Source organism: Chelonia mydas, unplaced genomic scaffold (genome assembly GCF_015237465.2).
Source record: "Chelonia mydas isolate rCheMyd1 unplaced genomic scaffold, rCheMyd1.pri.v2 scaffold_65_arrow_ctg1, whole genome shotgun sequence".
In the NCBI taxonomy this organism is placed as follows: domain Eukaryota; kingdom Metazoa; phylum Chordata; order Testudines; family Cheloniidae; genus Chelonia; species Chelonia mydas.
The window spans coordinates 26,817-38,600 of NW_025111274.1; the positions used below are offsets into that span (position 1 = coordinate 26,817).

At 55.0% G+C, this 11,784-nt stretch overlaps 1 protein-coding gene across 2 annotated transcripts; it reads left to right on the plus strand.

Moving 5' to 3' along the window:
* The first annotated feature begins 5,435 nt into the window (after positions 1–5,435).
* LOC119565016 (maestro heat-like repeat family member 5) lies at positions 5,436–11,222 on the plus strand. Of its 2 annotated transcripts, none has more exons than XM_043537640.1 (6): positions 5,436–5,544; positions 6,274–6,429; positions 6,943–7,065; positions 7,454–7,556; positions 8,902–9,055; positions 10,276–11,222. In XM_043537640.1, exons 1-5 carry the CDS (start codon positions 5,446–5,448, stop codon positions 9,012–9,014), a joined length of 594 nt encoding a protein of 197 aa, XP_043393575.1. In that variant the 5' UTR covers positions 5,436–5,445; the 3' UTR covers positions 9,015–9,055; positions 10,276–11,222. The 2 variants fall into 2 exon arrangements, with proteins under 2 accessions (XP_043393575.1, XP_037744749.2); XM_037888821.2 differs by lacking the exon at positions 10,276–11,222 and adding an exon at positions 7,980–8,054 and having other exon boundaries at positions 8,902–9,038.
* The last annotated feature ends 562 nt before the right edge of the window (positions 11,223–11,784 follow it).

Sequence of the window (11,784 nt, forward strand, 5' to 3'; positions counted from 1 at the left end):
GAGCTGTCCACGCTTCCTAAGAGGAGATGGCCAGGCCCAGCCACTGAGGAGCCAACCCCTCCTCCTACACTCCCCGGGATGGAGACATGCCACTTTTCTGGAGAATTCCAGCATTGTCCTGATTTCTATGGGTCACCCCACTTCCTCTCAGATCCAGTACAGGGCCAATCAATGATTTGGGGGCTCACTCAACATCCCTGGCTCATGAGGTCTGGCTGCTCCTTACTGCAGGAGAGAAGGCAGAGATGGAAAAGGCCCATGAGGCCCATCTGTCTATCCCCTGGAGACCAGTGCAGGATTCTTATCTGTCGTCAGACCCCCCAGTTATTCCATGGCTGAGGAATTGGTGACAAAATGCACTCATCCTTATGGAGCTGTGGGGCAGAGGTCAATCTCTTAAGACAGACATTTCCAGCCCTTATTGATGCAAAAGAAAAGAAAAGAAAATCAACAAAAAAATCCTCCCCACATGACCAGAGCCTAAATGCAGTGCAGCGAGCAGACAGCCAGCATTAATAGCTCTGAGAGGGGGGAGTGCCTCTTTCCACCTCAATAGATTGTTAACTTTCAGTCCTGCTGGTTATTGCTGATCACTTGGAAGGGTCAGCCAGCTGAGGGGTTTGTAACACAACCCCCATGTGCCTCGGGGCCATAAACCCAACTGAACCCTAGCCAGAGGTCAAAAGTCCAGCTTTCCTTGGCATCTTCTGCAATGCAGTTCTGCACTGACCTGAGCAAAATTTGTGTCACACTGCAGAGCAAATTGAAGAGCAGCAGGAAAGAAATGGAACTTCTTACCCAATTCAGTTATCAGAGGAATAGAGTGTTGGTTTTAAGATTTCTTTGAGTGTTTGATTTGTAAACCTTTCTGAATTTCAGAATCAGGTCTGAATTTCTTGGAACAGCCACAGTGCTTTCCAGGGGCTGTGCTCAGAAGTCACAGAAACTCGGCAGCATTGGCACAGAAGTTCAGTCAAGCTTCCTGAAGACCTTGCTTCCAGGCCATTTGCTCTTGAGTTGTCCAACCTAGTTCTCAATGTCCTAGGGCTTGACCACCACCTCCGACCTTCCTCACCAAACTTGGAAGTCAAATGACTGGAAGTCTTTTGGATCCATCTGCAGTCTTCCTCTGCAGATGCCTGCGGGGACCAGCAGGACTTAGATCCGCAAGAATGGAGGAGGGGGATTTCAGTCCTACTTTCCTTCCATCTCTGTCACATTGGGCTTTACAATCTCCTCTTCCAAGCTCTTGAATCTTCTCAGATCAGGGCATGTGCTGACTCACTCTCTGACCCTGTCCACCACACTGCAGTAGAATTGAGCTGCTAAGAGACACTTGGCCAAACGCTGGCTCTCCGTTAGACCCCCAAACAGCCAGAGTAACTCCAATGATGTCAGGCAGGTTTCTCGGGACTGACCCAAGTGTAACAGAGCAGAATTTTGCACAGTCTGCGGGTCACAGTTTGGTGGTCATTCTGTGGTCAGTACATGGTCACTGTCTTGGAAAGAGTGGGTTAGCTTTCGAAACAAGAACCCATGAGGGGAAAGGAATAAATACAACTTTCTCTGAAGGGACTTGCCCTGCCTTAGCCTCCCTGCACCAGTGGCTGTCTCCTCTGGTATTCCAAGCCTCTCCCTGGGGAGGGCAAGAGATGGCCAAGCAGGAAAGCTCTGACGTGTGTTTCTGAATTTGCAGATGTGCCATTGAGTTGTGGAAGGCCTTGGGTGAAGAACCACAGCTCACCAGGGAGGTGCTGCAGCAGCTGCTGGACAAGCTCCAGCAGAGACGCCGGGAGGAGAAGAGCAGCCATGTGTCTCTGGCTGTAAGTGAGATTTGAGATGTCACCTTGCGAACCCGCCAGAGGCACAGGGAAGATGGTGCATCTGTGTGTGTGTGCGAGTTTCACCTCTTCTTAGCTTCAGGCCATGGCTCCACCACACATTGAAGCCGACCTAACTTAAATGGGCAGACAGCCGCCACAGCGATTCCATCCCTGGTGTGTGTCCGCACTTTGCTGCTTGTGTCGGCAGTGCACGTCCTCACCAGAAGGGCTTGTCTTGATTGTAGGGTCAGGGTGGGGCATTGTGGGAAGGCTCCTGAAAGCCAGTTGACGAAAGCGACGCGGTGTCTGCACTGACGCTGCATCGACCTAACTGCATCGACCTGGACTCTCTGCCACTTGTGGAGGTGGAGTGACGAATTTGGCACCAAGGGGCAGTTCTGACGACGGGAAGGAAATTCCATCCTTAGGGGGATGCAGAGTGAGCGGCCTTGTGTTGACCTAACTCTGGAGTGTAGACCAGGCCTTAGTGTGCCCTCGCCACTTCCAATCAAACCAAAGAGGTGTCAGTAAAGTTTCCCCCAGGTCAAAGTTACACATCTGAAGTGGTTTATCTGCTGGTACCCTGGCTCAGTTGTCTTCTGCTCCAGATGGCCCTTTAGTGAGCAGGTGCAGTTCAGGTGTCTCTTGGAAGTCTCCAGCTTTCTGGCTCTGTAAACTGTGGCTAGAAATCTTCCCAACATGGCATCCTGAGAAGTCCAGTACTTTTGACTGGGCCAGAAACACTGGGCCTAGGAGAACGGATCTCCTCAGGATGGTTTCAGCCCTTCCAGTCATGGCTGGAAAGCCAAAGCACAGGCTCTGCACCAGAAAAAGAAATCATGGGGAATAACGTCATCCAGACTCTTCTCATCTTTCCATCCTGCTTCCGTTCCAGGAATGGGGGAAGGTTCAGGAGCCTCCAAATGTCCCCACCCCTCTCAGAAGCCAATACTGTTTTGTAATAGGCTGGAGAGGAAAGGAGACATGACAAAAGGACAAGAGCGAATGGCAATGGGGGCAGGTGGCAGATTGGGAGAGCTGAGTGAAATTCTTTCCCCCCTCCAGGCAATGAAGACCATTTATGAGCTCCTTTTCCTACGGGGATACCGAGAAGCCATCCTGCAAATGTATCCCCAGCTGCTCATTCTCTGCGTCAGGCAAGTGCAGTACGTGCTGGATCTGCACTTGCCAGGGACCTACATGGCCAGGCAGACATCCAGCCCCGAGGAGGGAGCCAGCTGCCTCAGCCTCCTAAGGTAATGACTGAAAGGAAAAGGAAGAACAGATTTCTTCGGCTAAACACATGGGGGCTGTTCATGGCCATCAGTTGTTCGGGTGCTGTCGTTAGCCCAGGCTCAGTTGGGAGCAGGTCTCTCTTGAGGGAAAAGGGTTGAGAGCCGTGCGTTCTTGTGAGTCACACTCGCTCAGCTGACGCCGTCCACAGGCCAGCTGCTTTCCCTACACACTCAGGCAGCAGCCATGTTTGTGCATCCATCCACGTCTGCCACCCGCCAAAGGGTCAGTGCTTTCCTCAGTGCCTGCTGAGCAAATCCGTGGGCCTCTCTCCCCGAACGCGGACAGAGCCACACCGGCAGCACATGGGGACAGGCACCGCAGGACGTCAGCCTCACAGGCAGACAGGAGGAAGAGGGACCAGTTCATCTGGTTCTGTGGGCACAGTTAGGGGCTTCCATCTGCACGGGAAAGAGAGAGCGCCAGAAGACACCTCAGGTGGCGTAAACTGATCGAGCTTTGCTCGATTCCACCAACAAAGGATCTGGACCCACATGCCCGCTTGAGCCCTGTTACCTGTCACAGTAAAGAATCAAGTATTCAACCATCGTGAGTGATGACACCAACCATCTGAAGAAGCTACAGGGTCCCTAACTGGTTCCAAACTCAGTGAAACTGCAGTGTAGACAGGGTATCACACTGGATCGATCCTTGGGGAGGCTAGCTACTGCTGAGCATGCTGGGTGTCTCAGGACTTGTGCAGATTTGCCATGCTTGGGGCTGATCTCATTGCTTGACACTCTTTTTTGTTTCTTTGTTTGTGTGTTTTTGTCTTTAGCACCTCAGTGGAGGCTGTGAAGACGCTTTTCTCCATGCCCGGCTACTGGAAGGAATTTGCCAGCATCCACTTTCATCGGGGTTGGGACATGATAGCCTCCCGATATCACTACTCGCAGGGGGTTGGCCTGATTGCAAGGTAGGAGCTCAAAGTTTCCTCTTCTTTGGGTCTCTCTTGGGAATGGGATTTCCGTGTGAAATATTCCTGAGTTCTAGGCTGCCAGCTCAGCCCAGCAACTTGAGCTGAACGCTCTCTCCCCCTTGAGAATCAAAAGGGACTTTCTGTTCCATGTTCCAGAGCCATGATCGAGTTTGAGAACCCTCAGCTCCCTGCAGTTTTCAGAGAGGCAATCACCATCGTCCAGAGTGGGAAGGAGGAGGAGCAGAGAACTATCGCCCTGGCTTTCTGCACTGAGGTGAGATTCATGAGTTGACAGGCAGAAGTGGGCTTTCTGGAGAGCAGCTCAGGACAGGAAGCTCTAGGCTACATTGTCGGCAGCTTAGCAGCCTTACCGCCAGCTAGCTCCTCTCCGCAAATGGATGGTTGCGAGGCATGGCAAAGAGAGGGAGGGAGAGACAGGGTGAGATTGCTCCTGGCTGGATGTGCCTAGATGGGGTTATGGGACAAGAAGCCATGTTTCTCCAGTGCCCGAAGGCCATGCTTCTCTCCTCACCTTTTCCTGGGCTTCTGCTTTTCTTCTGCCCCACGGCTCTCTCCATGGCACTCAGTGAGGTCTGGAGAGTCCCCTTTCCCTGGGGGCTTATTTGTGACTTGTGCATTAGTCTAAATTTGGGGAAGGAACCAACTGAAACAGCAGCAATTGGCTCCCTACTCACCAGAGACTTTGCATAGGAGGAAGTGGCCCTTTGGGAAAGACGACTGTCCAGGGAACAGACCCCACAATAAGACCTCTGCTCCTCAACCTGATCTTCATTTGGCTCTTGCCAGTTTCTCCAGAGTCCTTCCATTGACACCATCCTGACAAGATCAGTCCTCCAGGCACAGCTCATGGACTGGACCAAAGATGCAAATTCCATCATACGGAGGCTCAGTCTGCGAGGCCTTGGCAGTATTGTGTTCCAGCCAGAAAAGGTGAGAGCCGGGGATTGCCCAGGGGACCCAGGAAGCCAATGTCCATCAAATAGCTCAGAAATGAGAGGGAGAGCCACACACAAGCCTTCTTGTTTCAAACACAGCCCTCAAATGGTGGAGGTGCTTTCGGAGCAAATCAAGGCATGCCGTGCTCCCTGCTCCCGTGAGCTGAGCCCTGATTGCAGATGGGATGCAATGGGGGAGGCGGGGTGAGCAAAGACAAAGGTGACAGTGAGCAACTGGCACAGAGTGACAGGAGAATGACTTTCTGCCCCGTTGGGGGGCTGTGCCCTCCGTGGTTTCTCGTCGGTGGCAGTGGTCCAGCATGTGCTCCAGGCTGTCACCTGGGAAAGTAATGAGCTGCCTTCTTCATTCCGGCAGGTGCAATTCTTACGGGCTCAGCTGCCAGCAATCCTGGCCGTCTTTTGTGACAGGGATGGAGAGCGTGTCCTGGAGGCCATGCATAAAGCTGCAGACATCATCCACCTCCTCAACAGGGAGGGGCTTGGCTCCATCTCCCAGGATATTGCAGTCAGCCTTCGCCCCTTCATTGATGATGTAAGGCTTGGAACCCCCTCAAAGAAGCCCACTCCCCCCCTCCACCTGTCTCTGATGCCCTTGTCTCTCTCTCCCCATCCCCTTCCTCCCGCCCCTCAGGCCTGCCATGGAGCCTCCAAGGAGTGCCCCCGCCATGGGTGGGGAATCTCCTGCTGAGCCACCTCCCTGTCAGAGCTCTTCTCTCCAAAGCTCAAGCTCAGTGCCATGCTCCCAGCCCCTGCTGCAGCCTGGCCTGGGGGAGAGGGGGCCTGGCACTGGGCAGATGACCAGCTGTCTGGAGAACACAGGCTCCCAAAGAGGTGGAGATTCTCAGCAGGAAAGAGGTGGGTCGGGAATGGCCCGGCTCTCAGGGGCACCCAAGAGCAAAAGAAATGCTGTCTTTTGGAGCAGCCAGTCCCTGCCAGGCTCCAGCAGCTGCTTCTCCCCTTCCCCACACCAGTCTCCAGCAGCCTTCCTGCCCTCTCCCCTCATCTTCTCGGCTTCTAGGATTCTGTGCTCTCCAGACAGAAACTGCCTCTGGGACACCCTGGGCTGCACTGTCCCGCACAGGGTCTCAGGCCCTGCACAAGATGTCTATGGCGCTGGCCTGGTGGCCTCCCTGCTCCCGCCAGCCAAGGTAGTTCCCACAGGGGGAACCGGAGCAGCGTGCGCATTACCACTCAGTGGCGTTCTGCTCTGATGCTGCCTGGCTTTAACCGGGGGTCCCCACCCCCTGTGTGTCATTGCCAGGAGAAGGGCAGTGTGCGCTCAGCTGCCATTGTACTGCTTGGCAACGTGGTGAGCAGGGTGCAGGACCCCGACAAACCCTTGGTGCAGCAGGAAATCATCCACTGCTTGCTCCCCCTGCTGCTGCATCTTGAAGACCAGGAGGAGAGTGTGAAACTGGTAAGTGCCACGGTCATTATTGCCTTAAGAGCAAAGAGCCAGTGTCCCCTGTGGCCCCCACTCCATTCATCGCCAGAGCCCCTTGCCCAAGTGGAGTCTTCTCCTCCCTGCTTCACTCCATGCTGGAGCTAAGTGCCTCATCCATCCTCACAGCACACAGCACAATTGGGAAGAAAAGCCTTCTTCTGGGAAAGACGAGGGGCCTAGCGTAGCGGGGCCGGGAGTACTGCTGCTGGCCCCGGCATGGCCCAGGGCCTGCGTCCCCCTGAAGTGCGGGGCCCCCCAAAGCACGGGGCCCTGGGCAACCGCCCCAAACCATCCAAAGGACAGGACAGCTCTGGCTTTCTCCAGCCAACTCTCCCTTTCCTCTCCTCAGCACACTCCTGTGGAGAACAAATTACAGGAATCTCCACTGGCAGGAAAAGCAGGAGAAGAAGGGACGGGGAAGGTTCCATGTCCCCCAGACTATCCCTCTCTCAGGGAGAACCCTCTTGGTCTCCTCTTCTCTTGCAGTCATGTAAACTGACGCTCTTCCGCTGCGCAGTCTTCCTCAGGTGGGCTCATTTGAAGACGCTCTTCCGCAGCATGGCCTGGGATGGCTCCTCACAGCTCTTGAAGTGTGTCTGGATCTGCTTGGTAGGTGAATTCCTTGTGCCTTGAGAGTGCTGAATGGCAACTTGAGGAAGACCTTTCTAACCCCACACCCTGAGTACCCATCCGCTTCGGTCGGGCTGCAGGACTCCGTTCCAGGCTCTCTGCTGGCTCATTTTGGCAGGAGTTACAATCCCTTCACATTGTTGACATTTTTCTCCACAATTCTCCGACCTTCAAACTTTTGTCTTTTCAAATGAAAGCTGAGGTTCTGGAGAACACAATGGGAACTTCAGAGGGGTGCTGCTCTGATGTATGGGTTCATATTGGCGGTTGCCATGGCCTGGCTATATGCTTTGGCTTTCCTGGACTATTCGCTGTGGAAAGAACATGTCATTTCTATATTGTGCATTTCTTCCTTCTTTCTTCCTAGATGCAGAACAACGAGAGCCACATCCCCAAATTCCTGTTCCAGGCCTTACAGTACCTGGAAAGCTCACAGACAACAATAAGACATTCAGCAGCCCGATTCATTGGTAAGCAGAGCAAATTCACTTGATCTTTTCTCAATGCTTCCTTCAGAGCCCTTTTCTGGACGGCTGCTCTGTTCCCTCCAACAGCACCAGAATCCTAAAATGGGGTGTGTGTGTGTGAATTAACATGTATTCCAAGATGAAGGGAGCAACTTAGCTGAATCAACTGCACCAACTTCCCCCACCCACAACAACTCTTTGGCTGTGCCTAGGGGAAACCAGCAGGATGTGAATTCAATCTCCTTTGGAAATCAGCCTCTCAGTAACTTCTGGGCGTCTGATGCTTTCTCGAATGTGCTTTGTGAACAGATGTAAGGAATGTCTGGAATTTCCCAAGGGTGTCTTGGGGGAATGTCTGCATCATTAGCAGTTTTCAGCGAAGGATCTGAAAAGCCATGAGACCCATTGTATTCATTGTATGTCTAGGAAATACTATCCACCATTACTGCGATTTGTAGTCTGAAACCGTGAATGAAGATGGCATCTCCCGCCTGTATGAAGGTAAGGAAATACCTCTGTGTGTTTGGGCCTCTGTGGGAAGCACAGGGGTGCAGCACAGGGCCTGAACACAGCTTGGCATGTGTCCCTCTCAGTCTAAGGACAGCGTTGAAGGAAGAAGGGTGGTCACGCGAGCTTTCATCAAGGTCCCACAATCTGTGCACGGGAGCAGGGGAATTCCATCCCTAGCTCCTAGTGTAGACGTAGCCTTAGAGCTGTGTGGGGAGACTGTCTTCATCAAGGTCAGAAAGTCTCTAAAGGAAGGCCTGACCGAATTGAAAAGGGCTCTTGTTATTCAGGATGATGATGATGATGATGATGACGATTCCCCTCTGTAGGGAAAGATTCATCACCTGCCCTCCCTGGAATGGAGTGATTGCAGGCCAGGGACCTTCACTCCGAGATTGGTTATCAGCTCCTAGGAAATCCCATGAGGGCACATGGGAAACACTTTTCCCTGTGAGCTCTTCAGGAATGAAGGCACAGGGCCACAAAGGATTTCAGGAGACGTTAGGAGCCGAAATCCCTTTGTGGATCTCGGCCTAAATGTTGGATGGTTTAACGTGGCTGCCGCTGTCACTTGCCTGTTCCATCCAAAGAACAAGTGCCCCCAACCGTCTGTGTGGACGGGTGTGTGGAGGAGTGTCTGCCAGCAGAGGGGGAAGTTAGGCAAGAATGGGGTCTCCTCTCTGTCCAGGGCTATTTTGGGAGGAGCCGAGTTGTTGTTCTTGTGCCCTTAGAATCTCGGGGAGCGAATAGCAGGGGGCAATGGCCATCGGAAGGGGAGGTTTCCTAGGTACCAGTCACATCAGCACCATGGGGTTTTCAACCCATTTCCTCTTGGTTTCAGCTTTTCACGAAGTGCCTTTGAAATCGGACAGGACTACGTGGTACATCCTCAACAGATATTATAAATATTTGCAGCAGCTTGAAAATCTCGTGTTGGGTTCTGCATTCGACTAGGGAACCGGGACCGACTCCGAAGAGCTCTTTGTCCTGCTATGGTAAATACAACAGACGCTTCTCAACTTTTTGGTGTCCCTAGCCTCTGTTTGCCAGAAGCTGGGAATGGGGGACAGGGGACTGATCACTAGATGATTGCCTGTCCCTTCATTCCCTCTGGCATTGGCCACTGTCGGAAGACAGGATACTGGGCTAGATGGACCTTTGCTGTGGCCTTTCTTATGTCCTTATGTTTGGAACCGGGGCTGAACAACAAGGTGGATATCAGCAGATGACCCAAAATGATGTCGATTAGTCAGGCCTAGAGAAGACTTGGAAGAAATTCAAAGGGATCGAAGAAAGCCATGTCACTGGACAGCACCATGGCAGATGAAAACCAGCGCTGACCAAGGCAGGGCCATACACATGGAAAGCAGTGAGGTGAACGACTCCTCCATATCGCTGGTGTCAGAAGCCAAAGCACGGCTGGTTGGGCCCAGTGGTTGGAGCAGTGGCGCTGGGGCCTCGTGCTCAGAGTGGTGGAGGCTGAGCCGAGGGGAGCCAAGGGTTGGAGCCGGAGTCAGGAGTCAAGAGCAGGATTGGAACAGGCTGGGGAATAGGGCAAGGGCCGGATTAACGATCCCCGGCCAATGGGAGCTGCGGGGGAACTTAGCCTACAGGCAAGATCAGCTCCCGGGACAAAGGTTCCCGGTGTGGTGCTCGTCGCGCTGACGTGGCTGGCGGGGGGAAAGGAACGGCAGCGTGCGGAGCCGCCTCGCCCCCACCCCAGCCAGGCAGGGGTTTAGTGGCTGCAGCCTGGGCCCCCCTTAGCCCTACTCCTTTCCTGAGTGCACCATTGCCCCACTTCTGCCCCATTCCCACACACTGGTACAGGGCAGAACCCTGGAGCTGATCTCTGAAATCTCTCTCACTAGAAGGAAGTCACTGCAAAGGCAGGACAACCCCACCTTTGGGCACCATGGAGGACATCTCATCCCACTGCACAGAGCCCTATATTCACACAGCTTCTCGCATGTGATTCCCTCACTCATCAAAGCCAGGCGGAGAGAGGAGAAATTCTCCCCGACTCCCTTTTACCATTGCCAGCCCACAGGGGAGCGGAGGTTGCGGGGGGTTGGGTGCTCTCTTTAAGAAATGCCAGCTCTCAGGGAAGTTGCCAATGAGCATCAGCAAAGTGGGGTGGGGTTGTGCCGTGGAAAACTACCCTGCTTGAAGGTTTTGTTCTTCTCATTTGGGTTCCTGCCCTTTCTCCCTCTTCCAGACATCGAGAGGCCAACAGCAGCCAATTGAGCCCACCACTGATCCCATCTCTTGTGAGACGGCAAAGCAGCTTTGCATGGGAAGGAGGAGACAGAAGAGGCCAAGCAGCGTGTGCCGGGCTGAACCAGCCACACAGAACCCCATAGTCTAGGTGGAGAAAGCCAAGCCCCTCCCCAGCCCTGCCGGACATGCTCCAACTGGAGCACCACAGTGTAAGGGAGCAGCTCAGCTCACGCTAGGCAGACCGCTGAAAATGGAGGATGCACACTGTAGTCTCCAGTCCAGAAACAGCTCAAGCCCCTGACTGCAGAGACCCGAGGCACCGAGACCCAGCGCATCCCCTGGGGCCTGCAGACATGCAAGGGAGATTGGAGACTCTGGGAGTTTCCCACGCTGGGAATCCAGAGACCCCCAGCCCATGGCCAAGAGACATCTCCTAGGAAGTAACCTGGGTGAACTAGCCATTGTCATCCCCAGGCTGGATCCCCACTGACTCAATGGCAAACACATTGGCCACGGACGAGGCCCTGGGCGAAGAGCCGGTGGAGTAACGAGGGCCTGGGTCCACCTGCCCTGGCTGCCATCCATCCTTTGGTGGCTGCCCACGTCCCCATTAACCCACTAGACTGCACAGCCCCAAGAGGAGGGGCAACCATCTTGCCTCTGAACTCTCAGCCAAACAGCCCTGCACTGACGGGCAGCTATACTGACTCCGGCCGTTGGGCCACACAGCATTGAGGGAGAGAGTAACCATATTGTCCGTTGCCATCGGGCCACACGGGCGTAAGAGACAGGATAGACATATGGACTCTGAGCGTTGAGCCACGCAGCCCCGACGGAGAGGGCAGCCGCACGGACTCTGGTCGCTGGGCCACACAGCCCCAACGGAGAGGATGGCCGCACGGACTCTGGTCGCTGGGCCACACAGCCCCGACGGAGAGGGCAGCCGCACGGACTCTGGTCGCTGGGCCACACAGCCCCGACGGAGAGGGCAGCCGCACGGACTCTGGTCGCTGGGCCACACAGCCCCGACGGAGAGGGTGGCCGCACGGACTCTGGTCGCTGGGCCACACAGCCCCGACGGAGAGGACGGCCGCACGGACTCTGGTCGCTGGGCCACACAGCCCCGACGGAGAGGGCAGGCCGCACGGACTCTGGTCGCTGGGCCACACAGCCCCGACGGAGAGGGCAGCCGCACGGACTCTGGTCGCTGGGCCACACAGCCCCGACGGAGAGGGCAGCCGCACGGACTCTGGTCGCTGGGCCACACAGCCCCGACGGAGAGGGCAGCCGCACGGACTCTGGTCGCTGGGCCACACAGCCCCGACAGAGAGGGCAGCCGCACGGACTCTGGTCGCTGGGCCACACAGCCCCGATGGAGAGGGCAGCCGCACGGACTCTGGTCGCTGGGCCACACAGCCCCGACGGAGAGGGCGGTCGCACGGACTCTGGTCGCTGGGCCACGCAGCCCCGACGGAGAGGGTGGCCGCACGGACTCTGGTCGCTGGGC

Coding starts and splice junctions, on each gene's coding strand:
- LOC119565016 (XM_043537640.1), top strand. CDS start 5,446: ATGCATAAAGCTGCAGACATCATCCACCTCCTCAACAGGGAGGGGCTT. Junction 5,545..6,273: donor TTCGCCCCTTCATTGATGAT/GTAAGGCTTGGA, acceptor TGTCATTGCCAG/GAGAAGGGCAGTGTGCGCTC. Junction 6,430..6,942: donor AGGAGGAGAGTGTGAAACTG/GTAAGTGCCACG, acceptor CTTCTCTTGCAG/TCATGTAAACTGACGCTCTT.